At 48.9% G+C, this 23,400-nt stretch overlaps 1 protein-coding gene across 3 annotated transcripts in view; it reads left to right on the plus strand.

Annotated features, from left to right (window-relative positions):
- TXLNA (taxilin alpha) overlaps nt 1-23,400 on the plus strand; it is a 141,257-nt gene that overhangs the window by 35,411 nt on the left and 82,446 nt on the right. For all 3 annotated transcript variants that reach the window (XM_078680693.1, XM_078680694.1, XM_078680695.1), the window contains exons 3-4: nt 1,798-2,115; nt 2,547-2,638. In XM_078680693.1, the coding sequence (XP_078536819.1) occupies nt 1,798-2,115; nt 2,547-2,638 (410 nt within the window). The remainder of the gene's footprint in view (nt 1-1,797; nt 2,116-2,546; nt 2,639-23,400) is intronic.

Consider the following 23,400-nt stretch of genomic DNA (forward strand, 5'->3'; position numbering starts at 1 on the left):
AGACTTAGAAAACCCCGCCAGTGGGTTAAGTGTAATACAGAATAGGGCTTATACTAGGTTGCTAATTTTATTAGCGGAGAGATCCTCGCGCCTGGGGATAGCAACAGCACGAGCCTTCAACGGACGGCAAAGCGGGTATGGGAGGAGGCGCGCGCCTAAGAAGGAGCCGCGTGTGAAGAGCCGTCTTGCCCGGTGTACGCCCGAACCGCTACCATGGAGGCCAAACCAAACCTGCAGTTGGTATACCAGGCCGTGCAGGCTCTGTACCACGACCCCGAACCCAGTGGCAAGGAGCGCGCCTCCTTTTGGTTGGGGGAGCTTCAAAAATCGGTGAGCGCTGGGGGTTGTGACGCGGGTACAAGAGTTTTTAAAGGAAAGTACACTGTTCTGTAGAGTTTTACGAGCATGTCACACCCCATATGTTGGCAGCGTATTGAGTTGAGAGAACCATGTGAAACTGGGCAAGCGAGTAGAAGCCGTTTTGGGCGTGAAGTTGCACGCGTTGGCGTCTTGGATAGTTTTAGTGGGAGTGTTCTGGAAGTTCGTCAGGACAGGTCCTATAGCGCTGACTCTAGGTAAAGCTAAATAAAGTCGAGGTCGCAGGCAAGGCACAAGGACCTAATTTTTCCGAGCCCTGTGTTGCACTTTGCGTTGCAACCATGAACAAAAATAAATAAATAAATATGCGCCGAGATCACACGCTGCGCCCGGATCCCGGACAGCAGCGCCGAGATCAGTCGCCGCACCGGTGCACAGAGGCGGGTTACCGGGAGTCTCGCAGAGGCCGCCGCTCCCAGTTGCACTGGCGGCTGCAGGTGTAGGTTAGGAAGCACCAGAGCTGTAGTTGCGGCTGGCGGGGTTCCGGTCCGAGGGATGCCTAGATGTAAAGGAGCATCAGAATGGTAGCTTGAGCCGGAGCCATAGCTTGAAGTGAAGTCTTGTACTTCAGGGGGACACCAGACCTCACAGGCCAGTTTTCAAATCCCACCAAGGCTGAAAAGGTAGCCACAGGCAGAATAGTTGGGAGGGCATATGTCTTGTGTGTATAAGAGATGTATAATGTGGCCTGTGTATTAACTAATTAAACATTTTACTTAAACACTTCTGCATTTAGACTGCGGTTACATAAACAATGTCAGCCTGTCATTTATTTTATGGGTTCTGATGTTTTCCTTAGTTTGCAAATTTGGTTGCAGTGCTTCTTACTCTCCTGTTTGTGGATTGGGTATTCCCTCCATGATCACGCCCATCGTTGCCAGATCTCTGATTTATTCTTATCAAGTAGAGCTGCTTCCCTGCCCCCTCGGTTTTGTGTGTGCCTCTGTTGCCTGCTTGCGACCCGGTTTGGTGTTTGCCTCTGTTGCCTGCTTGTGACCCGGTTTTGTGTGTGCCTCTGTTGCCTGCTTGTGACCCGGTTTTGTGTGTGCCTCTGTTCCCTTCTTGTGATCCAGTTTTGTGTGGGTGCAAATGCAATAGGTGTCGCATTTGCGAGAGATTAGGCTATTGGCTTTGTAAATGACAATGCCATTTATTTAGGTTTTCAAAGCCAACACATAAATAAAAATGTTGTCATTTACAATGCCAATAGCTTTAACTTTTCCAAAGGCGAAACCGTTGCATTGTAAATGCTTGTTTTTTAATTTTGCTAATAACCCACCTTGATGGAGGCGACACAGCTATGGGTAAAACTGTGGTTCTTCTCGCTGATGTGGCAAGTATGAGGACTTGGGGTGTAAGAGGAGAGCTGGTCACGTTGTGTGAATAAGATCTCGGATCTTTATGTATTCTCTTATGCAGCACCGCAAGCAGCAGAGGAGAGACCCTGTGACATCCAGCCACTTGCCTGTGATGTTTCCGAGGAGCTCAGCAGGCAACTAGAAGACATCTTAAATACATATTGCATCGATGATGGCCAAGATGCCCACCCAGAGCCTGACGAGGTAGAAAAGGGGCTCACGGAACCTGTGAGAAATGGAGAGCCAGAGCCAGGCATCCCTGAGATCAACGGCGAGAAGGAGGTGCTGAAGATTGAGACTGAAGAGATTCGCGTGAATGATGAGTTTGCAGACCGTGATCAGAAACGCACCCAGGAGAAGAAGAAAGCCAGAGGTCTTGGTACGTCTTCAGAGAATTCTTTGGAATTCAAAGGCCTGGAGTTGTAGAATGAAGGGTTCTTGTCTGTGTTTTTAGTGTCTGCTCTATGAGTGGGTTGTCAAAGATCAGTCTGACACTTGTGGCATGCACTAAGCTTAGAGTGACATAGTTTGTTTCAGTGTGTTCACGCTGGGTGCCTTCATGGTCCTGTTCTTTTATTCCTTGACTATTCTCTATATAAGGGTTTAGGTGTGCCTGCAAGCTCTATCAATGCTTGAATTTCTGTGTATCTGCTCTTGGATCCCAGTTGTGCCCTTCTGTAGACCTTCTGCTTGTTCTGTTATTCTCTCAGAGTTAGTACAGCACAACTCAAAGGCACAGTATTTCTGTTTATTTTTTTTGGAGGAAGAAGTCCTAGCTTTGTTGCAAATGCCATGTTCGCTGTTTTACAGGAAAGGAGATCACATTGTTAATGCAGACACTCAACACACTCAGCACCTCTGAGGAGAAACTTACTGCGCTGTGCAAGAAGTATGCTGAACTGGTAAGATTCCCTGCCCATTGTTGCCTTAAAATCTTGCAACCAACTACTCTGCTTATACATGCTATAGAACTGTGTAAGCACTTCCTTTCACACTGCAAGCTGTCTAAAGATCTAATGTGGCCCTTCTGCTGCTTAGGAAAATTAGCACACTTGTAACCCAAGCAAGCTACGAGTTGAAAAAACCCTGTAAGATCTCATAGCCAATAGGTCTCGCCTTTGGGACCTTATAAGTGTTTAGTTATCCAGCACAATATCCTTGGTGAAACAACATTAACTATGGCATGGCTCAACACTTATAAGGTCACAAAGGGAGACCTATTGGCTATGTTGTGTGTGAATTGTGTACTCGCATGAGAAATGCTCCAGCCGTTATCCAGGGAAAATATAACCAAATTGGAGGAATCCTCCTTCACACTGGTGCCATGGACAAGTTTCCCAAAGTATCTCTCTTACCACAAGCAAGGGAACTAATCCAAAATTAGAAACTGAAATCTTGCTCACTTGGTAATTGTTTGGGGTTTGCACTTGTGTGGATTATTTAAAATGGTAATCTTTCAGTGTGTTGCAAAGTAAGTACATTTATCCTTCTACTTACTTTTAGCGTCCTTCTGCATGCAGTTAAAACAATTTGGGATAACAATAATTACTTTACTGTATTCAACTATGCAAATTACATACAAATTGCATGTCAGTCTTAGGCACTCTTTTCTCCCCTTTGACTCAGATTTTGCTTAAATAATCTTAAATATCGTGCATTATTGAGTTTCAGAATGTACCAACATAGTTATGGCACCTACTGTGACAATAATCCAGTTTACATCAGTTTCCTTTGTTGTGGTTAACTTCATAATTTATATATTGCTTAGCAATGGTCAAATATCAACGGTATACTTTCACAATTTTCTATACCAGTGCTGCCTGCCTACTGTCTGAGGTTAATGGAGGGGAAATACATTTTTCATTGTTGTAGGTAGTGTTGTGGCTGACACTAAACAAGTTGGCCTCTATGCATTACCTGTTTTTAGGTCTCGCCTAGCGATGCAGCGCTATGCAACCGTTGGCCACGTCATAGTGCTTTAAACAAAAAAACAAAAAAAACGTTGCACCATGCTTCTGTGCAGCATGGCTAAAACCATTGTCCAAGCCAATAGGTCAGTTAAGCTAGACCTTTTGGCTTTGACAATGCTTGTGTTTTTGTGTGGGACTGAATTGTGGGAGGTGGCAAAGCAACAATGCTGGAGAGGGTTGTAGATGGGTAAGTTACAACCCTGGAGAGGGTGGGAGGCAGGCAAGCTCCAACGCAGGAGAGGGTGGGAGACGGGCTAGCTCCAATGGGGGAGAGGGTGGCAGACAGCGATCAGAAACGGGGGAAAGGGTGGCAGTCGGGCAAGTAGCAACTGGGGAGAGGGTGGGTGTCGGGCAAGCAGCAACGTGGGAGTTGGGCGAGCAGCATTGCGGGAAGGTGGTGAGAGTCGGGCAAGCAGCAACACAGGAGGGGGTGGGAGCTGGGTGAGCAGCAGCTCGGGATGGGGTGGTAGTTGGGCGACCAGCAATGCAGGAGGGGGCGAGCAGCAAAGCGGGAGGGGGCAGTAGAGGGTAACCAACAATGTGGTAGAGGGTAGGAGAGGGCAAACAACAATGCGGGAGAGACCAGCAATAATGCGGAAGAGGGTGGGAGAGGGAAAGTAACAATGCTGAAGAGGGCAAGCAACAGTGCAGGAGAGGGTTGGAGAGAGCAAGCAACAGTGCGGAAGAGGGTGGGACAGGGCAAGCAACCACATGGTAGAAGGCAAGCAACAATGCAGAAGAGGGTGGTAGAGGGAACGCAACAATGCAGAAGAGGGTGGGAAAGGGCAAACAGCAATGCAGAAGAGGGTAGGAGAGGGCAAGCAACAACTCGGAAGAGGGTCGGGAGGGCATGCAACAGCACGGAAGAGGGTGGGAGAGGGCAAGCAACAGCGCGGAAGAGGGTTGGAGAGGGCAAGCAACAGCGCGGGATGGGTTGGGAGAGGGCAAGCAACAGCGCGGGATGGGTTGGGAGAGGGCAAGCAACAACACGGGATGGGGTGAGAGAGGGCAAGCAACAACGCGGGATGGGTGAGAGAGAGCAAGCAACAATGCGGGATGGGGTGGGAGAGGGCAAGCAACAACGCGGGATGGGGTGAGGGAGGGCAAGCAGCAACGCGGGATGGGGTGCGAGAGGGCAAGCAACAACGCGGGATGGGGCGGGAGAGGGCAAGCTCCAACGGGGAAGAGGGTGGCAGAGTGCGAGCAGCAACAGTGGGAGGGATTGGGAGTCGGGCAAGCAGCAACGGCAGGCGGGGGTGGGAGTCGGACGAGCAGCAACGGCGGGCGGGGGTGGGAGTCGGACGAGCAGCAACGGCGGGAGGGGATGGGAGTCGGGCGAGCAGGTACACGGGAGGGGGTGGGAGTCGGGCGAGCAGCAACACAGGAGGGGGTGGGAGTCAGGCAAGCTGCAACGCTGGAGGGGATGGGAGAGGGCAAGCAACAATGTAGTAGAGGACAAGCAACAATGCAGGAGAGGACAAGCAACAATGCAGGAGAGGACAAGCAACAATGCAGGAGAGGACAAGCAACAATGCAGGAGAGGACAAGCAACAATGCAGGAGAGGACAAGCAACCAGGCAGGAGAGGACCAGCAACCAGGCAGGAGAGGGTGGGAGAGGACAAGCAACAGTGCTGGAGAAGGCCAGTAACAATGCAGGCGAGCCAAAGCAACAATGCAAGATGGGATGGGAGAGGGCAAGCAACCGCGCAGGAGAGTGTGGAAGAGGGCAAGCAACAATGCAGGAGAGGGCAAGCAACAAAGCAGGATGGTATGTAAGGATGCAAACAACAGAATAGAGCTAGGTCAGAGGGAAGGGGCCAGGTGACAACATGGAGAGGAGCGGAAGGATGCAGTCGACGTGCAGAGGGTAAGCAGCAACAGGACAGGAGCTTGTGAAGAGGCATGCAACAGCACAGAGAGTAGCGACCTTTGACCCTGCCTGCAGGTAAGTCGCCCCCCCAGCCGCTACACGGTCCTCCTGCCACGCCATGATGCTGTCGCCTTGCTGCTGACCTTGTGCCCATTCCCTCGTTGGCTTCCTGTGCCTCTGCCTGGTTTTCACCCCCTCGCTTTTTTCCGCCATTTTTCTCCCTCTCTGTGCCTTTGTGCCCCTTCCGTCGTTGGCTCCCTGTGCCTCTGCCTGGTTTCACCTCCTTGTTTTTTCCGCCGCTTTTCTCCCTCTCTTTACCCCCTTCCCCTGTATCCCCCCTCTCCCTCTGTGCCTTTTCCCGCCGCTGCGTCCCTGCGACCCCGCACCCGCCGTCCCATTCGCCACCCCGCTCCCGCCTCCCAGCTGCTCCGCCCTCCCACAGCCCCTCTTATGGAGGCCGCGCAGCAGACGCGCCAAAGGCAAGCCTGTCTGTGCCCATCTGCCAGAACCCCTGGACCCCGCGCCCCCCGCAAGGCCAGACTGCACTACGACTCCAGCACCCTCCACGCGCTCAACACCGGACGAGACCCCCCCTGTTACCGGGCCACCCCGAAGCGCACCCAAGGGCCCTTCACCTGCCGGAACTGCAGATTCACCAGCATCCAGCCCACCAGACCACCAACCAGAGAACCCAACCACCTCCGTTGCATGCTCCTCAACACCCGCTCCGCTCGCAAGCACGCCATCGAACTATGGGACCTCCTAGACTCTACCGCCCCCGACGTGGCCTCCCTGACGGAGACCTGGCTGAACGCCACATCGCCATAGCCATCCCACAGGGCTACAAGATCACCCGCAGAGACCGCACCAACGGAGTTGGAGGGGAAATCGCCATCATCCACAAGGACACCCTCAGAGTCTCGACCAACACAGACGACACCCTCACCGCTGCCGAGCACATGCCCTTCCAGATCCACACCGACCCCAACACGACCCTCTGAGGAACACTCGCCTACAGACCACCCGGACCAAGACCACAGTTCAGTGACACAATCGTCGACCTCGTCAGCACCCACGCCCTCGCTTCCACGGACTACATCCTCCTCAGGGACGTGAACTTCCACCTCGAGAACAACAACAACGCCAACTCCACCGCCCTGATCGACAACCTCGCCAACCTCGGACTCAAACAGCTCGTGACGACACCCACCCACGCCGGGCCCCATCTTCTCCACAAGCCCCCACGTTTCCTTCAACCACACCACCGAACCCCACTGGACCGACCACAGATGCGTCCACTTCACCTTCAGGAAACCCACCACACACCACTGCGCCCAACAGCTGCCACGCCGCTGCTGGGGCAAGGTCACCAAGGACCAACTGACTACCACCCTCGCCATGAGAACACCCGCCGACCCAGACACCGCCGCAACCAACCTCAAACAGTGGATCAACGACTGCGCCAACACTCTCGTCCCTCTCACGACCTCCACAACCAACCACACCAACAAGAAAGCCGCCTGGTTCACTGAAGACCTCCGGATCTCCAAGCGCACCTGTCGGAAGCTGGAGAAGAAATGGCTCCACGACCGAACACCAGACAGCCACACAGCCCACACACAGCCCACAAGAGCGCCACCCGCAGACACCACCAACTCATCAGGACTGCCAAGAGGACCGCCTAGACAACAACGCACACAACACCAAAGAGCTCTTCAGCATCGTGAAAGAACTCTCCAACCCCAGCTCCAACACCAACGGCATCCCACCTTCACAGGACCTGTGCGACTCCCTGGCCACTTTCTTTCACTGCAAAATCACCGACATCCATGACCGCTTCAACTCCGAGAACCCCGCACCTACCACCGAGTCCACCACCCCCGCGACCACTACCCGCACCAGCCGCCTGACCGCCTGGACCAACGTCAGCGACGAAAACACCATCAAAACTATGAACTCCATCCACTCCGGATCCCCATCCGACCCCTGCCCTCACCACGTCTTCAACAAAGCCAGCACAAACATCGCGCCCCACCTCCGGAAAACAATCAACAGTTCCTTCGAGACAGCAACCTTCCCAGAAAGCTGGAAGCACGCGGAGATCAACGCCCTTCTGAAGAAGCCCAAGGCGGACCCCAAGGACCTCAGGAACTTCCGGCCCTGCTCCCGTTCCCGGCAAAAGTGACAGAGAAGATTGTCAACAAACAGCTAACCCGCCACCTCGAAGACAACACCATCCTGGATCCTTCCCAATCCGGTTTCCGCAGCAACCACAGCACCGAGACTGCCCTCATCGCTGCCACTGACGACATCAGGATCCTGATGGACAAAGGCGAAACAGCCGCCCTCATCCTCCTGGATCTATCAGCTGCCTTTGACACAGTCTGCCACCGCACCCTATCAGCATGCCTCCATGACGCGGGAATCCAAGAGAAGGCCCTAGCCTGGACCACTTCCTTCCTCTCCGGCAGAACCCAGAGCGTCCGCCTACCACCCTTACGCTCAAACCACTGAGATCATCTGCGGCGTACCACAGGGATCCTCCCTCAGCGCGACGCTGTTCAATATCTACATGGCACCGCTCACCCACGTCGCACGACAACATAACCTCTGTAGCAGGGTTTCTGTTCTCCCACAGAACTGTGCACAGAGGATTGGAACCTCAGCGAATTAGGGTGACCCAAAACTCACCTTAGTACCCAACAAACCCCTTACCGAGCTAGCTACAGTGTCTCATTGGTCATAACAAACTCCCAATGTTTAGACAAACCAGAACATGAACTCGCCAACCTCAGGTTACGTGGAACACATGAGCACTCTTTCGTTATACAATCATTACAAACCAGAACATGGAGTAAAGAAGAACACGTGAGCATTTGTAATGTTTATTTACTAATGCCGTCTTCTCAGGCGCAGTATCTTAGATAATACAAGTAAACATATTATCAACAATAAAGCTACAAGCATAGTTACTAGTCCATAGAAAGCGAACGGTGACAGCATGTTACCATGCTGTAAATTAATAAGGGTTAACAACACTTATTTCTCACCCTCCCTAACTCGCATATTATATTAATAGCTAAGAAGGTCTCTTTGGGTTGAATTAGGGCGGGCCCATACCTCAGGATCCTAGAATGAAGGGATCACATCAGCATACACCAGCTCTCTCTGCATGCGAACAGCATCAAGTGTGTTATGTGTGTGCAGCAAAGCAATATAAAACCCGCCTAAAAGCCAAAATTGGCAGAAGCTGCACTTATGTTATGTCTATGAAGGCGCGAAGATCAGACCTCATAACAATTCAGTATCTTGTTGTTCCTGAAGCTTCAGCACTCTCTGTACAGACATAGTTTATTAAGCAAAGCTGATATCAGAGTAATAACATATTATTCTCATGTAAACCACAACGAACTACTAGGTTGAAAGCTAAATCAACAATTAAGTGTCGTGTGCAGAAGCAGCAAAAGGAAAAATGGCGTTTAAACATGTAATGTGCCTATGCTAACTTAACGCATTATAAAGATATACAGTAGCTATATGACACCCCCTCATGATCCGAGGACGGATAAGATAAGATAAGGGCAACTTCATGAAAGCAGAGTTCAAGAACTGTGAGCCATGAATGAACTGTAAAAAATTTAATATTTTACTCAAGTCAATAGGTCTGGGAAATAGATCAATGTACGAAAAAATCGCAAAATATGCAAGCTGAAAGTCAAATGTCCGGAAAGAAATCATGGAAAAGTGTTTAGGACAAGACCGTATAAGCAAAATATGCAGCAACAGCCTCCAGCATGAAATCACCGTCTTCATCAGAAAACAGTTCAGCCATCCAATTCAAAAGTGGAAAAGAACATACGTGTTCCCCAAGTATCGGAGCCTCTATTACCATCAGAGGACAACTCGGTGGGTTCTCCAGAAAGCTCAGTTCCAAAAAATCCTGCGCTGCCGTGAATATATCCCAGGGACCCATTAGTCCATGCACCGCTGCTATTGCCATAATCCTCTCATCACAACAAACCAACTTGTGAGTAGTGATAGGACTCATCAGCTGATTAAAATCGACGCCAGGACAAATCGGCCCGCAGAGACACAAATCAATGGCCCAATCAAAATCACAGCTCAGGCAGTGAAACACAGGCTGGACACAGGTGAAGTAGGAAAATCGAAACGATAATCCATATGCCGTGCTTAAAATCGCAAGCGGCAGCGTGCCAAAATATTCAAGCATTCGGTTGCGAAACAGTGGCAGCAGAGGCTGGGCCGCTTCTTCCACATGTGGGGCATCCATATTTAAGGAAGCAGAGAACAACTAGGACGCCTGCCGCTAGTGCCAGTAAAACCGGGAATCCACCAAACAGACTCGAGAAAATGGAATGAAAGAAACTAGGGATTACTCCAAATATTTTTTCAAATGAAGTCACAAGGCCGCTGCTAACTGTTTTAAAAAAAATGCGCTAGCCCAGATGTCGAGGACGCGTTAAAGATAGAATGTATCATTTCGCCAAAATGCAACGGTAAATCAGTATTTAAAAGGGCCTGAACCTCGGTCCGGGTGTTAGCTATGTGAAGCACAAAAGTTTCCCGAGCCGAACTCAAGGCCACTTCTTTCTGGGACAATAGAGCCCTCAGTCTAGTCATGCCGTTGAACTCTGCCTTCAAGGTTGGTATGCGTGGCCAAATGGAAACCTCCATATTTTCATGTGTGGGTGGGTATAAGACATTTCTGCAGCAAACGACACGTTCACTTACTGTTACCACATAAGCTACACCTTTAATTAACCCGCAACAATCTTCATTATTCAAAAGTAAATAACTTTCGTTCCCCAACAAGGTAAAAGTCGGGGTAATTGCCGGAACAGGAGTGCCTTTTAAAACACAGGCCAAGTTTGGTCGGTCCTGATTGCAAGAACCGTGTAATTGTATGTGTCTACACATTAACGAATGATCTGGAGTTTCTGTACATTCCTCCCCATTTAGATAAACTTCTTGGCCGTCCCTCAAACATCTATAAGTGAAAGGAAGGGACCATACTTAATGGAGAAAACCACTACCCAAAGGCTCATAGCGACCTATGGCAACATATTTCGTACAGTTAGTAAATTTATACAAGGCAAAAGGTAATGTTAAGAGACCGTGGATAAGCCACGTTGCAGCTGAGGCTTCTGCCACAGAAAAAGGCAAGGATTCCAATTTCTCAATATGTAACATAGAAAAAGAAGCATCACGCATAGAAAGCAAGCGTTGTTTGTCAGTCAAATTAAAGGGTGCAAAGAGAGAGAACACGTTCATGTATCCCCATGGCACCTTGCCAGATTTAAGTGTTTGCAGGGTCCATGCAAATTGCATGATAGAACGTAATTGATTCTGACCATGGTACAAAACAGATACCTCATCATGCACAATATCCACTACAGAAGACACAATGTTATCTAAAGTGTAAATGCGTGAAGAAAGCATGTTAATACTATTGTCTACCACTGCAAGGACTTTCTCTAGATTTGCCTGATCTATAGCCCTAAGTCGTGTTGCAGCCTCAATCTGCGATGTTTTCCAAATTTCATTGTACACAGCATATATCCATCTTTTAGACCTACCACTAGCCGGGCCTTTTATGAAATCATTTAAATCTGCATCATCATTTAGTTTTGCAAGATGTAATTTAACAGCAGATAATTTAGAATGTTTCAGCCAGGTTTGACATAATTTACCCACAGAGTAAGTTGTGACAGAATGCTCATTTTCAAAACGCGAATCTGGCTTAACCTGAGCAAAGCCGTCAGACAAACCCAGAAAACGGCGCTGGCAAGAATCAGCACTCCTGTGCCACACCAGCCAACCTTTTGGGTCTATACTGGAAATGTTAAAGGAAGAATTCAGCAACAGGGCCTGTAATTCTCTAATCGAAAATTGAGTATGATTACTCCAGCCTGAATATTCCTCTAACTCGGGGATAGAGGGAATTTTTTTTTTTTTTTTGCAGTAGCCAATCCAAAGCATGTCGTTTGTGAAATAGTAGAATTCAAAAACAAAATCTGATCAGGGATGAGACATGCACGGTGCAAAGCCTCAGCGCCTTGTACCTGCCAGTCCTTAGAACCCCAAACTGATTTTAGGTCAATTAATTCCTTCCAGACTTCATAACCGCCAATAGCCAGCTGATCTAGAAAGGACTTCGAATACAATAGTTTGGTATCGGTAAGTCTAACCTTGGACATAGGCTTCTGTGTCATTTTAAAATAAAAGGACTCGGGATTAGACTGATTGAAGTCAGTAAAATAAGTGTATTTTTTCAAAAAAGTACTAGAACTGCCTTGTATAGGAGCTGGGCAATGCTCCCATTGTGTATAATTCACAGTATTCCTTCTGGATGTCGTTTTATGTAAGAAGTGATTGCCAAAATGTTGAAAGCAAAATAAATCACCATAATTAGCAGATTCTAAATATAAATCTTCAGCATCAAAGGCAGCATAGTATTTTAAATCAGAAAATAAAGACTCTACGGCCTGAACATCCCAATCATCAGAACGTATGTTTTGTTTCACCACATCCCCCATATTAACTCTAAGCACGTTAGGGACATTAACAACTTCCGTAGGGCCATGAATTTGAAATCGAACGGCATCCCACACGATCCCATCAAGGACAGGCCAAGCAGTGATGTTAACAAATGTTAAGTCTCTTCTCAGTCTATGTGCAGAAAGCGATGAGGAAAGGGGGGCCAAAGTTCCATTGAGATGGCGAATGCATGTTCTTTCCTCGACATAGTGTCCATTTACCAACCGGAAAAAATAAAACACAAAACCAATTGACATAAAAAGATATATCGAAAAAAGCACCAGCCAGATATATGTCCAAGGGGGAATCAAAAAATGTTTTTTTGAATAAGGTAGCATAAACTGCAAAACGAGAGGGTTTCTTAGAGGCAAGGGAAACAGAGTCAAATGAAAATCTGGATTCCGTGGCTAAACGTGCTTGCAGGTCAGGCATGGACAAATCAGTGGGATATGTATAGTCTATTTCATTTTGATCCGCACCTGGCAAAGTACTCAATAAAGGACTGGAAATCGCAGGTAATTCATTGGCCACTTCTGATTCATGATTAAAAGCAGTGGGCACAACCGAATGTCTCACAATGGAAGGACAGGAAACTGCTGGTGTCATACTAAGAAGAATCGGCCACTCTGTGTATCTTGACATTGTCAATTGAAATAAACCTGTTTTCCTTACGACCAGGAAGCGGTGGTAAAATGACTGTTCTCGTGCCCTTCACTCCAAGGACTGGAACCGGAGCTCGATAGGACGGACCAAATTCTTTTTTGTTATCGATCTTCTCACGAACCATTTCTCCAACTTGTGGTAGCCAGCCGACTACCGGGATCTGCAACGCAACATCCGACGTGGAGGGCAAATGTTCCTTTGCAAGACCGTCTCTGGTCTTTTGTAGATTCTGTAAAACATTGCAATGTTCATCTGCGTCAAAGGAAGTGGCGCGAACCACACAGTCTAGACCGTCAAGGTCAGGGACGTACATCTTGATGCCAAAGAGCATTTCGTATGGGGTCCGCCCACCCAGAGACCTTCTAGGGAGATTATTAAGAGCACGCTGCACGCCATAGAGGTGGGCTAGCCAGTTTCTGCCAGTGCCTATAACTCGAGCTGTCAAAGATTGCTTTAAATCACGGTTCATTCGCTCCACTACACTGTTACCCTCAGGTCTGTAGGGAGACGAAAACTTGACTTGGACCCCCATCGAATTCATGGCATCCTTATACGCCTTAGAGGCGAAAGCCGGACCCTGATCCGAATGGAAGGTACCACAGGCAAAAATCCCTACAAAGATGCGCAAATCTCTAATGACAGTCCGTGAATCAGCGCTGCGATGGGGCCAGACCCACACAAAGCGTGTGCATGAATCAACTGCAACTAAGATGTACTTATACGCAGTATCAGATGAAAAAGGACCGCAGTGATCCATATAAACACAACCTAGTGGTTTATTATAAATGTACAACTGAGTCTGTGGCGGACGCGCAGCAGTCGAAGGTTTAATCTGCTGACATATGTCACAAAGAAGGACATAATCACGCGTCTGTTTGTACAGTCCCCGCCACCAGAAACGTTGTTGTAATTGAGTTACAGTGGCTGAGACGCCCGCATGCGCAGACGCCACACCTTCATGAGCCGCAGTAATCAAGTCTGCCCTGCGATCCGCGTTGGGAATCAAACGTTCACCAACATCAGGTATTGTCACAAAAGGAACCTTTTCGGGACTTAAGTGGTATGCGTACTTCGAAGGGAACCCCGAAGGATGTTTACCTCCCTTCTCAGTGGCAGCAACAGCTGCCAAGATGTCACTATCAATCTTACTTTTGGACCGTGTAACTGCTGCAACTAAGTATGTAGACACTGCTGATTTCGCTGCTTCATCAGCAAGCGAGTTACCGACAGCGTGGACTCCCACACGCTGATGGCCAAGAGTATGAATTACAAAAACGAGCGGCAACGAAGCCTCAAGCTCTGCCACTCGAACCCAGATCAATTTATGTTTTATTGTGCTACCCTTGGAATCACGAAAGTCATTCTGAATCCAAAAGAACAAGTTTTCATTGTAAGACTGGACACAGTAGAAAGAATCACTTACAACAAGAGTAGTAACACTAGGATCTGCGTACTCCAACGCTAGTAAGAGAGCACGAAGCTCTGCCACTTGTGCGGTGCAATCTCCAAGCGGCAACGTGTGCACTTCCCTGGATATGAACTCATCGTTCAACATAGCACCGACCACAATGGCGCATGCGGAAACGTAGGCATGTTTAGAGCCATGCGCAACCTGCGCCGAACCATCAGTGTAAATGATGCAATGGAAGTCCTCCAAAGGTCGCATAGCTAGAGGAGCAGGGTGAACAAACTCATACTGCAAGTACTCCAGCGACCGTAACGAGGCGTCAAAAATAAACGTGACATCCGTGGACGTCAAGGACGCAGCCCACTGAATCCACCGAGGGTGCAAAGCTTTTGAATTTGGTACACTGGCTCTCGTGACTGCCTCCAAATGAGGACAGGGTGTTACAACCAACATGCGTTTCCCTTGTGACAGAGCCTGTTCTTTAAGAATAGCCATCTGTACAGCTGTTAAAACCTTTTCCACAGTGGGAAACCGCATCTCAGCCGAAGTGTACAAGTGTGACTTGTAAGCAATAGGTACTGTGTCTCCTTCATTAAAAGTGAGGTACGTGAAATCCACTGTCCCTGGTATTATTCTTATCACCAGGTTAGTGTGGTTGTCACGAGTCAGTAAGAACTTAGAAGCGAGCAAATCAGCCTGCAAGGATTGCAAAAAGGCTGAATGCTCAGGCAGCCAGCTTGATTTCAAAAAAGTTGGTTGTATCAAAGCATACAACGGCTTGATACGCTGGGCATATTCCGGAATGTATGTTCTTCCGAAATTTAAAAAACCCAGCAAAGACTGTAATTTTTTCAGTGTAGTAGGAGCGCGCAACTGTGCGCACTTCTCTAAGAAGTGAGGAGCCAAACCTCTACCTTCATTGTTGAGCTCATAGCCCAAAAACAACACTGTGTTCAGCAATGTGCGATTTTGCAAAGTTAAATTTGTAACCCATATCTGCAAAGTTACAAATAACAGAATTTACACGACACAGATGCTCCCAAATATCGTCGTCTGTGAGATATGTCATCCACATACGAACAAGCATCTGGGTCGAGTGCCTCCAGAATAGAGACAATGCGAGCGGTAAATATACCAGGACTATTCTTATAGCCCATTGGGAGACGCCGGAATTGTTTTTGGACCCCAGCGCACGTAAAACTGGTCCATTGGGAGCTAAAGCTGTCCAATCTGTGGGCATAAAAACCGTTGGATATGTCAAGCGTTGTCTTAAAACGCTTACGCACGAGACTATCCACAAGGGCAGAGCCGTGAGTATTCTGTACTGCACAGTTACGGCAATGCGAGTTCAAATGCCGGTAATCCAATACCAAACGATATGATCCGTCAGGCTTGGTCACAGTAAAAAGAGGATTATTCATTGGTGACACACAAGTTTCAATAACTCCCTGATATTCTAATTGTTCAAGGATTTCCGCGACGGAAGTTTTGGCTTCACGCCGAATGGGATATTGAGGTTGAGGCTGCGGCTGAGACCGCAACGGAATTTCGTGGCAAGGCGACAATTTATCCCAACCACATTGGTTACGGTTCAGAGCCGGTGCGAGAGCCCGAGCCCACTCTTCTGCAAAATGCTGCGCATGCTCTTTCGAGACAGTGTTCGCGAAACTGGGGAGGATTACCTCCTCCCCTCGCGGCGACGCGAGCACAAAAGGTGGGGGCCAGTCAGCCTCCGAAAGCAAAATATCATACGTAGAAGACAGATTTTCCCAAAATACCCCTTTAACGGTACGCTGTATGTCACCTTCAATTAACAGGACAATTTCATAAAGTCTTTCAGGGGGAGCAAGTCTCGTATCTGCTGTTTCTATTACAACGTAGACATCAGTCGCTGTCACCCTCAGTAGTGGACGCAGCGCCTCTCTGACTATGGTAATCTCCGCCGCGCTGTCCTGTTTTTGGACCCCAGCGCACGTAAAACTGGTCCATTGGGAGCTAAAGCTGTCCAATCTGTGGGCATAAAAACCGTTGGATATGTCAAGCGTTGTCTTAAAACGCTTACGCACGAGACTATCCACAAGGGCAGAGCCGTGAGTATTCTGTACTGCACAGTTACGGCAATGCGAGTTCAAATGCCGGTAATCCAATACCAAACGATATGATCCGTCAGGCTTGGTCACAGTAAAAAGAGGATTATTCATTGGTGACACACAAGTTTCAATAACTCCCTGATATTCTAATTGTTCAAGGATTTCCGCGACGGAAGTTTTGGCTTCACGCCGAATGGGATATTGAGGTTGAGGCTGCGGCTGAGACCGCAACGGATTTTCGTGGCAAGGCGACAATTTATCCCAACCACACTGGTTACGGTTCAGAGCCGGTGCGAGAGCCCGAGCCCACTCTTCTGCAAAATGCTGCGCATGCTCTTTCGAGACAGTGTTCGCGAAACTGGGGAGGATTACCTCCTCCCCTCGCGGCGCCGCGAGCACAAAAGGTGGGGGCCAGTCAGCCTCCGAAAGCAAAATATCATACGTAGAAGACAGATTTTCCCAAAATACCCCTTTAACGGTACGCTGTATGTCACCTTCAATTAACAGGACAATTTCATAAAGTCTTTCAGGGGGAGCAGGTCTCGTATCTGCTGTTTCTATTACAACGTAGACATCAGTCGCTGTCACCCTTAGTAGTGGACGCAGCGCCTCTCTGACTATGGTAATCTCCGCCGCGCTGTCCAGCAAGGTCAGAGCCCACGTCAGATTCCGAAGCCGCGTTCTCACTATCTGTGGCATATCTATGCGCTGTTAAGGCCGCGACTTTCTTTTTTGCAAACTGTGGTCTTTTAGGCGTAGAATCCTCCTGCTTCGCCGCGCCGTCTGTCTGGCGGGACTGGCCACGTCCCTGTTGGCCACTACGTCCCCTACCGCCTCCTCCTCCACCGGTTTTCGGGGCCGATGAGTCCTGAAAGGAACGAGGAGAGCGTTGATCAGAAACCTGAAAACGATCAGGCGATTTAATCATCGCGCGATCGCGCAAATCATAAACTTTTTCAGTCGGCGCAGGAACCTGTGTTGCAGGAAAAGAATCCTGAATCTGCTTTTGTTGCTTCCCCTGTGTCTGTTTTTTAGGCCAATTTTGTTTTTTGGACTTGGGCTGGACATCTGCCGCAGCAGACTGTCCTTTTGGTTGTTTTTTCTCCTTGACAGGAAAATATTTCAGACCTCTACTTGTGCGGCCAATCGTCTTATAGGCGGCCACAACTATCTTCGCTAAATGTCGGGGTTTATCGGCATCGGGTAGAGCAGCCAAAGCATTCGACACCTGAAAGTTCACCGCATCTCCTTTAATATTGGAGAGTATGAGATCACTTACTATCTCAAACGAACCACACAGGCGCATACCCAATTCAACCGCTGCCTCCGGTCCGTGATCATCCTGAACACGTTTAACGATCTCAGGCAGTGCGGTCATAGACGGGGTGCCGAAACACCTCGTATAAACGGCCGCAAAAGTTTTTCCCCAGCTTTCACAGTCAACGAGCTCAGGAGTTAAATCCTTTGGTAAAGTAATCGTCAACATTCTATGTTTATCAGCAGGAGTAGAATTCGGAAACACAGCCTCCAGTTGGTCAAACTTCTCGGCTAGCCAGAAAGGGAAGTCATCGTTATCAACGGGACGCTGACCAAAAACCGAATTTACCATAACCGGATTCAGGCGTAAACCGCCACGTTCCGTTTGAACGGCCGCACCCCCGGGGGGACCACCCGGGAGATGACGACCTATGTATTGCACTAATGCACGAATCACATCAATCGAAACAACGTGTAGTCTACGAATATCAGCAAGGGGACAAGCGCCGTGATTCGGGTGCGGGGTAAATCCACCCAAAGCAGGCCAATTTGTACCTGGAATGGAAAGTGGACCTAACCTCGCAGCTGACAAAGAGTGGGGGAGGGCGCCATCAAACCAAACGCGATGCTGCCAATGATCAATAGGTATTTCCAGTGCCCTGTACGGTGTATATTCAGCCGGTACAGGGGAGGGTGTGTAGTGGAGGAACACTTGAGAATTCGCGTCCACCTCCGGAAATGTGACCCACGAGTAAAAGAGCTTGAAAGGGTACGCCGGATCTGCACACACCACCAAAATCACAGCCATGCCTTCCAAAGGGACTTGGTAAGTTGATAATGGTTGCGCACCGCAATGCGACTATGCTGCGCAATGGCTACAGCCATGATTCCACCAGAACTACTGAAAAACAAAGGGAACTTTGTAGCACAACTGGGTAGTAATTCAAGGAAACCGTTTAGAAAGAATCAAGCTTGAATAAAGACCTATTTCAAAAAATAGGTAGGTTTCACCGACACCACCGTTTTCCGGAAATGATAGTGAAGGGGTTAAGGTGTGAATGATATACTACTCGAGTGTCATGATATAAGGCCTCCAACGTACGGGCGCCATGTAGCAGGGTTTCTGTTCTCCCACAGAACTGTGCACAGAGGATTGGAACCTCAGCGAATTAGGGTGACCCAAAACTCACCTTAGTACCCAACAAACCCCTTACCGAGCTAGCTACAGTGTCTCATTGGTCATAACAAACTCCCAATGTTTAGACAAACCAGAACATGAACTCACCAACCTCAGGTTACGTGGAACACATGAGCACTCTTTCGTTATACAATCATTACAAACCAGAACATGGAGTAAAGAAGAACACGTGAGCATTTGAAATGTTTATTTACTAATGCCGTCTTCTCAGGCGCAGTATCTTAGATAATACAAGTAAACATATTATCAACAATAAAGCTACAAGCATAGTTACTAGTCCATAGAAAGCGAACGGTGACAGCATGTTACCATGCTGTAAATTAATAAGGGTTAACAACACTTATTTCTCACCCTCCCTAACTCGCATATTATATTAATAGCTAAGAAGGTCTCTTTGGGTTAAATTAGGGCGGGCCCATACCTCAGGATCCTAGAATGAAGGGATCACATCAGCATACACCAGCTCTCTCTGCATGCGAACAGCATCAAGTGTGTTATGTGTGTGCAGCAAAGCAATATAAAACCCGCCTAAAAGCCAAAATTGGCAGAAGCTGCACTTATGTTAGGTCTATGAAGGCGCGAAGATCAGACCTCATAACAATTCAGTATCTTGTTGTTCCTGAAGCTTCAGCACTCTCTGTACAGACATAGTTTATTAAGCAAAGCTGATATCAGAGTAATAACATATTATTCTCATGTAAACCACAACAAACTACTAGGTTGAAAGCTAAATCAACAATTAAGTGTCGTGTGCAGAAGCAGCAAAAGGAAAAATGGCGTTTAAACATGTAATGTGCCTATGCTAACTTAACGCATTATAAAGATATACAGTAGCTATATGACACCTCAACATCATCTCCTACGCCGACGATACCCAGCTGATCATTCCGAAGACCCCCGCACCGCCAAAGCCAACCTCCCCAGAGGATTGAAGGCCGTAGCCGACTGGATGAAGGACAGCAGACTGAAGCTGAATTCAGACAAGACGGAGGTCCTCATTCTCGGACCCACCCCATCAGCCTGGGACGACTCTTGGTGGCCCTCATCGCTAGGCACAGCCCCGGAACCCACAGACCACGCACCCAACCTGGGGGTCATCCTCGACTCCACCCTCTCCATGACCAGGCAAGTCAACGCCGTCTCCGCAGCCTGCTTCAACACCCTCCGAATGCTCCGCAGGATCTTCAAGTGGATCCCTCCCGACACGAGAAAAACCGTCACCCAGGCCCTCATCACCAGCAGACTGGACTACGGGAACGCCCTCTACTCAGGAGCAACAACCAAGCTCCTGAGACGACTACAATGAATCCAGAATGCCTCGGCACGTCTGATCCTCAACGTCCCCCGATGCAGCCACATCACACCCCACCTGAGAGGCCTGCACTGGCTCCCCGTCAACAAGAGGATCACCTTGAAACTCCTCATCCACGCACACAAAGCACTACACAACACCGGACCTACATACCTGAACAACCGACTCAGCTTCCACATCCCCATCCGAAGCCTCCGCTCAGCCAACCTCGCCACAGTCCCTCGTATCCGAAAAACCAACGTCTGCAGCAGTTCCTTCTCCTACCTCGCCGCCAAGACCTGGAACGCTCTCCCTAACAGCCTACGACAGACTCAGGACCTGCTAGCCTTCAGAAGACTTCTCAAGACCTGGCTCTTCGATCAGTAGCGCCCCCCCTACTCCCTCCCCCATCGCCTTGAGAACCTCACGGATATGTAGCGCGCTTTCGAAATGCAGTGATTGATTGATTGATTGAGTGGGAGGCGGCAAGCAACAACACAATGAGGGATGAGCAGTGAAACTAACAAACTCCTTGGCAAAAGGTCTCAGAGTTGAAAGAGCATCTGAAATTCTGCAAGGCTATGAACATGTGACTGTATTCTCTGTGGATTCCTAGTCTGCTATCAGCCCCTGGAAGGCCTTGTGTGAATAGTGCACTTAATATTTGATGCTTAACATAATATCATAAGAAAATTTTACTCTGTTGATTTCATTTATGGAAAGCTAGTTCGTTTACGTGATCTATGTCCGAGATTTTTTTTTATTTCTTTTTTTAAAAATATTTTTTATTTTAAATCTGTTTTATTTTTTAAAATAAGGATATAACACTAGGCCAGGTATACACAGCATCGTGCCTACAACAATAGTCAGGGCCGGCTGCGTAAGATAGAGCGGAAAAGAGAAAGCAGTATGGTAATGTAAACACAGCATGTCGCCTACAACCCGTGCTGGGCCGGCCGCGTGGCATATTATAGAATGCAATACTGATTTGTTGTGGTATTTCACAAGGCTCTCCAAAAAACATCTAAACTTAAACATGGGCAAGAGGCCCCGAGGAGAAAGAATCGAGAAGAACAGAGGAAAGGAAAACAGAGAAAGAGTGCATGGTAGCATTTAGGTACTAGTAGAGGAAAAGTTCAGGCGGGCGGGGGGAGTGGGGAAGACAGGGAGAAGACGGGGCCGATGTTCTAAGCATTGAGTATCGTATTACTTATGGGAGGGCGTCACGCGCATGGCTGGGCCAGCTGCGGGAGTAATCTATCGGGGTCCGGTGGGAGGACAGCATCTTCAAAAAGGCGCAGCGCTCTAAACTTGTCGGGTAGGTACTGCGCATGTTCTAGCTTACATAGATAAGTAACTAGAGGTTGCTAAACTGCGGTGAAGTGGGTATCACGTGCTTGTGAACGCGCTGCAAAGAGTTCCATGGTTATGACATGCCATAAGCGCACGTACCAAGCGGCGTTAGGAGGCGCCTCCGTCCTCTTCCTGTATAGCGCTATAAGTTGCTTGGCTGCTCCAAGAATATGCAATGCTATAATCCAATCGCTTCGGGTGATAGCCTTTAAGTTAGCCGGTTTGATTCCCAATAGGATAGTGTTTGTAGATTCAGGCTGGGGGAACCAAGTAATCGTTTGATATGACTAAGGACCTCTTTCCAGAACAAGGTCAGTAGTGGCCATCAGACGTGTATGAAATCGCCAGATGCAGCCAAACACCTCCAGCACATGGGAGAAGAGGCAGGGAACATTTTGTACAAACACTCCGGTGTGTAATACCATTGGGTCATGATTTTGTATGCATTTTCTCTTGGTGGGATACTGCGATAGACCTTGGGTATGTCGCGCCATAAACGACCCCGCTGTGCAGGTGTTTTTTCGTATCTGACGCCTGCTGCCACCTACGCTGGTTTATGTGAGTAAGTATCGCAGGGGGGTGTTGTAAAATCTGATACATGCGAGAGATGAGGCCCTTTGACGCGCCAAAGGAGCGCACCAGCCACTCATAGGGGGTGAATGGACGAGTTGCTGCCTGTTGCATCTCCTCCGAGGTGACCCAATGCCGTTGCTGCGCATATTGCAGTTCAGTACCCAGTGGGAGATTAAATTCTTCTCTGCACTGCGCAAAAGTTTTAAGCACTCCCCCTCCCCCCTCGTAGAGGTCACAGACCACTCTGCATCCCCTCTGCACCCACCTATCGAAAGCCTGGGAGTGGTAGGCCGGGGAAATAACGGGTTGCCCGCGATGGGAGTGTGGGGAGAGGGGAAGGTTGTAAGGCCCCTGTGCACCACACCCTGTCCCAGATGTCCAATACCGTTTTAGTGGGAACCGCCATATAGGCTCTTCTAGAGCGAGCAGTACGGTGGAGCCACGTGAGGTCCCTGATGGTGCGCCCAGTGACCATCCTGTCCATGTGGAACCAGATCTTTTCACCTTCAGTGGTCGTCCACTCTGATACAAAGCGGAGATGGGAAGCCCAATAATAGTCCAAAAGGTTGGGACATGCTAGCCCTCCTCTATCGCCCGGCAACATAAGAATTTTCTGGGGAAATCTCTGTATACGCCCACCCCAAATGAACGTGGTAAGGTCACGCTGAAGGCCCTGGATCTGATGTTGCAGGATCGTGGTGGGGAGGTATTGAAATAAGTACAATATTTTAGGGAGGACCGACATTTTGATGGCATTAAGTCTGCCCAGCCATGACCTTGTCAGGGGTTTCCACCTTCGTAAGTCTTCCAGCACGGCCCGCCTACACTCCCGCCAGTTGATTTGTGGTCCATGTAGCCAAGGTTAGCTTAGGACCTAGGTATTGGATATGGTCGGCGGCCCACAGCGCGAGCTCTCCAAAGCAGGTATCTCCTCCTTGGGGATTGTCAGATTCAAGACCCAAGATTTGCCATGATTGATTTTAAGGCCCGAAGCCCGTTCGAGGGAGTGTAAGGCCAGGAGAGATGTATGCGGGCGTGAGAGTGTGAGGATGAGGTTGTCCGCAAAAAGTGCCACCTTGTTCGGTCTGCCCCCCCATAGGGATGCCATATATGTCTGCCCTTTGCCTAATCATCTCCGCCAGGGGCTCCACAACGACGGCAAATAGCAGAGGTGATAGAGTGCATCCCTGCCGGGTACCCTTGTGAATGGGGAAAGACTCAGTGAGTTGCCCATTGACCCGAACCCTTGCCTGCGGGGACAGATATGGCGCCAGCATCCTAGAGATCATGTTCCGGCATAGACCGACTCACTGCAATACCTCCCGAAGGAAAGCCCAATTCACCCGGTCAAATGCCTTCTCCACGTCAAGCGATAGAAGGCAAGCTGGTATGTTCCAGGCGTGCGCTTTCCCCACCAAGTGTGCGAGCCTTC

Source organism: Lissotriton helveticus, chromosome 3_1, assembly GCF_964261635.1.
Source record: "Lissotriton helveticus chromosome 3_1, aLisHel1.1, whole genome shotgun sequence".
In the NCBI taxonomy this organism is placed as follows: domain Eukaryota; kingdom Metazoa; phylum Chordata; class Amphibia; order Caudata; family Salamandridae; genus Lissotriton; species Lissotriton helveticus.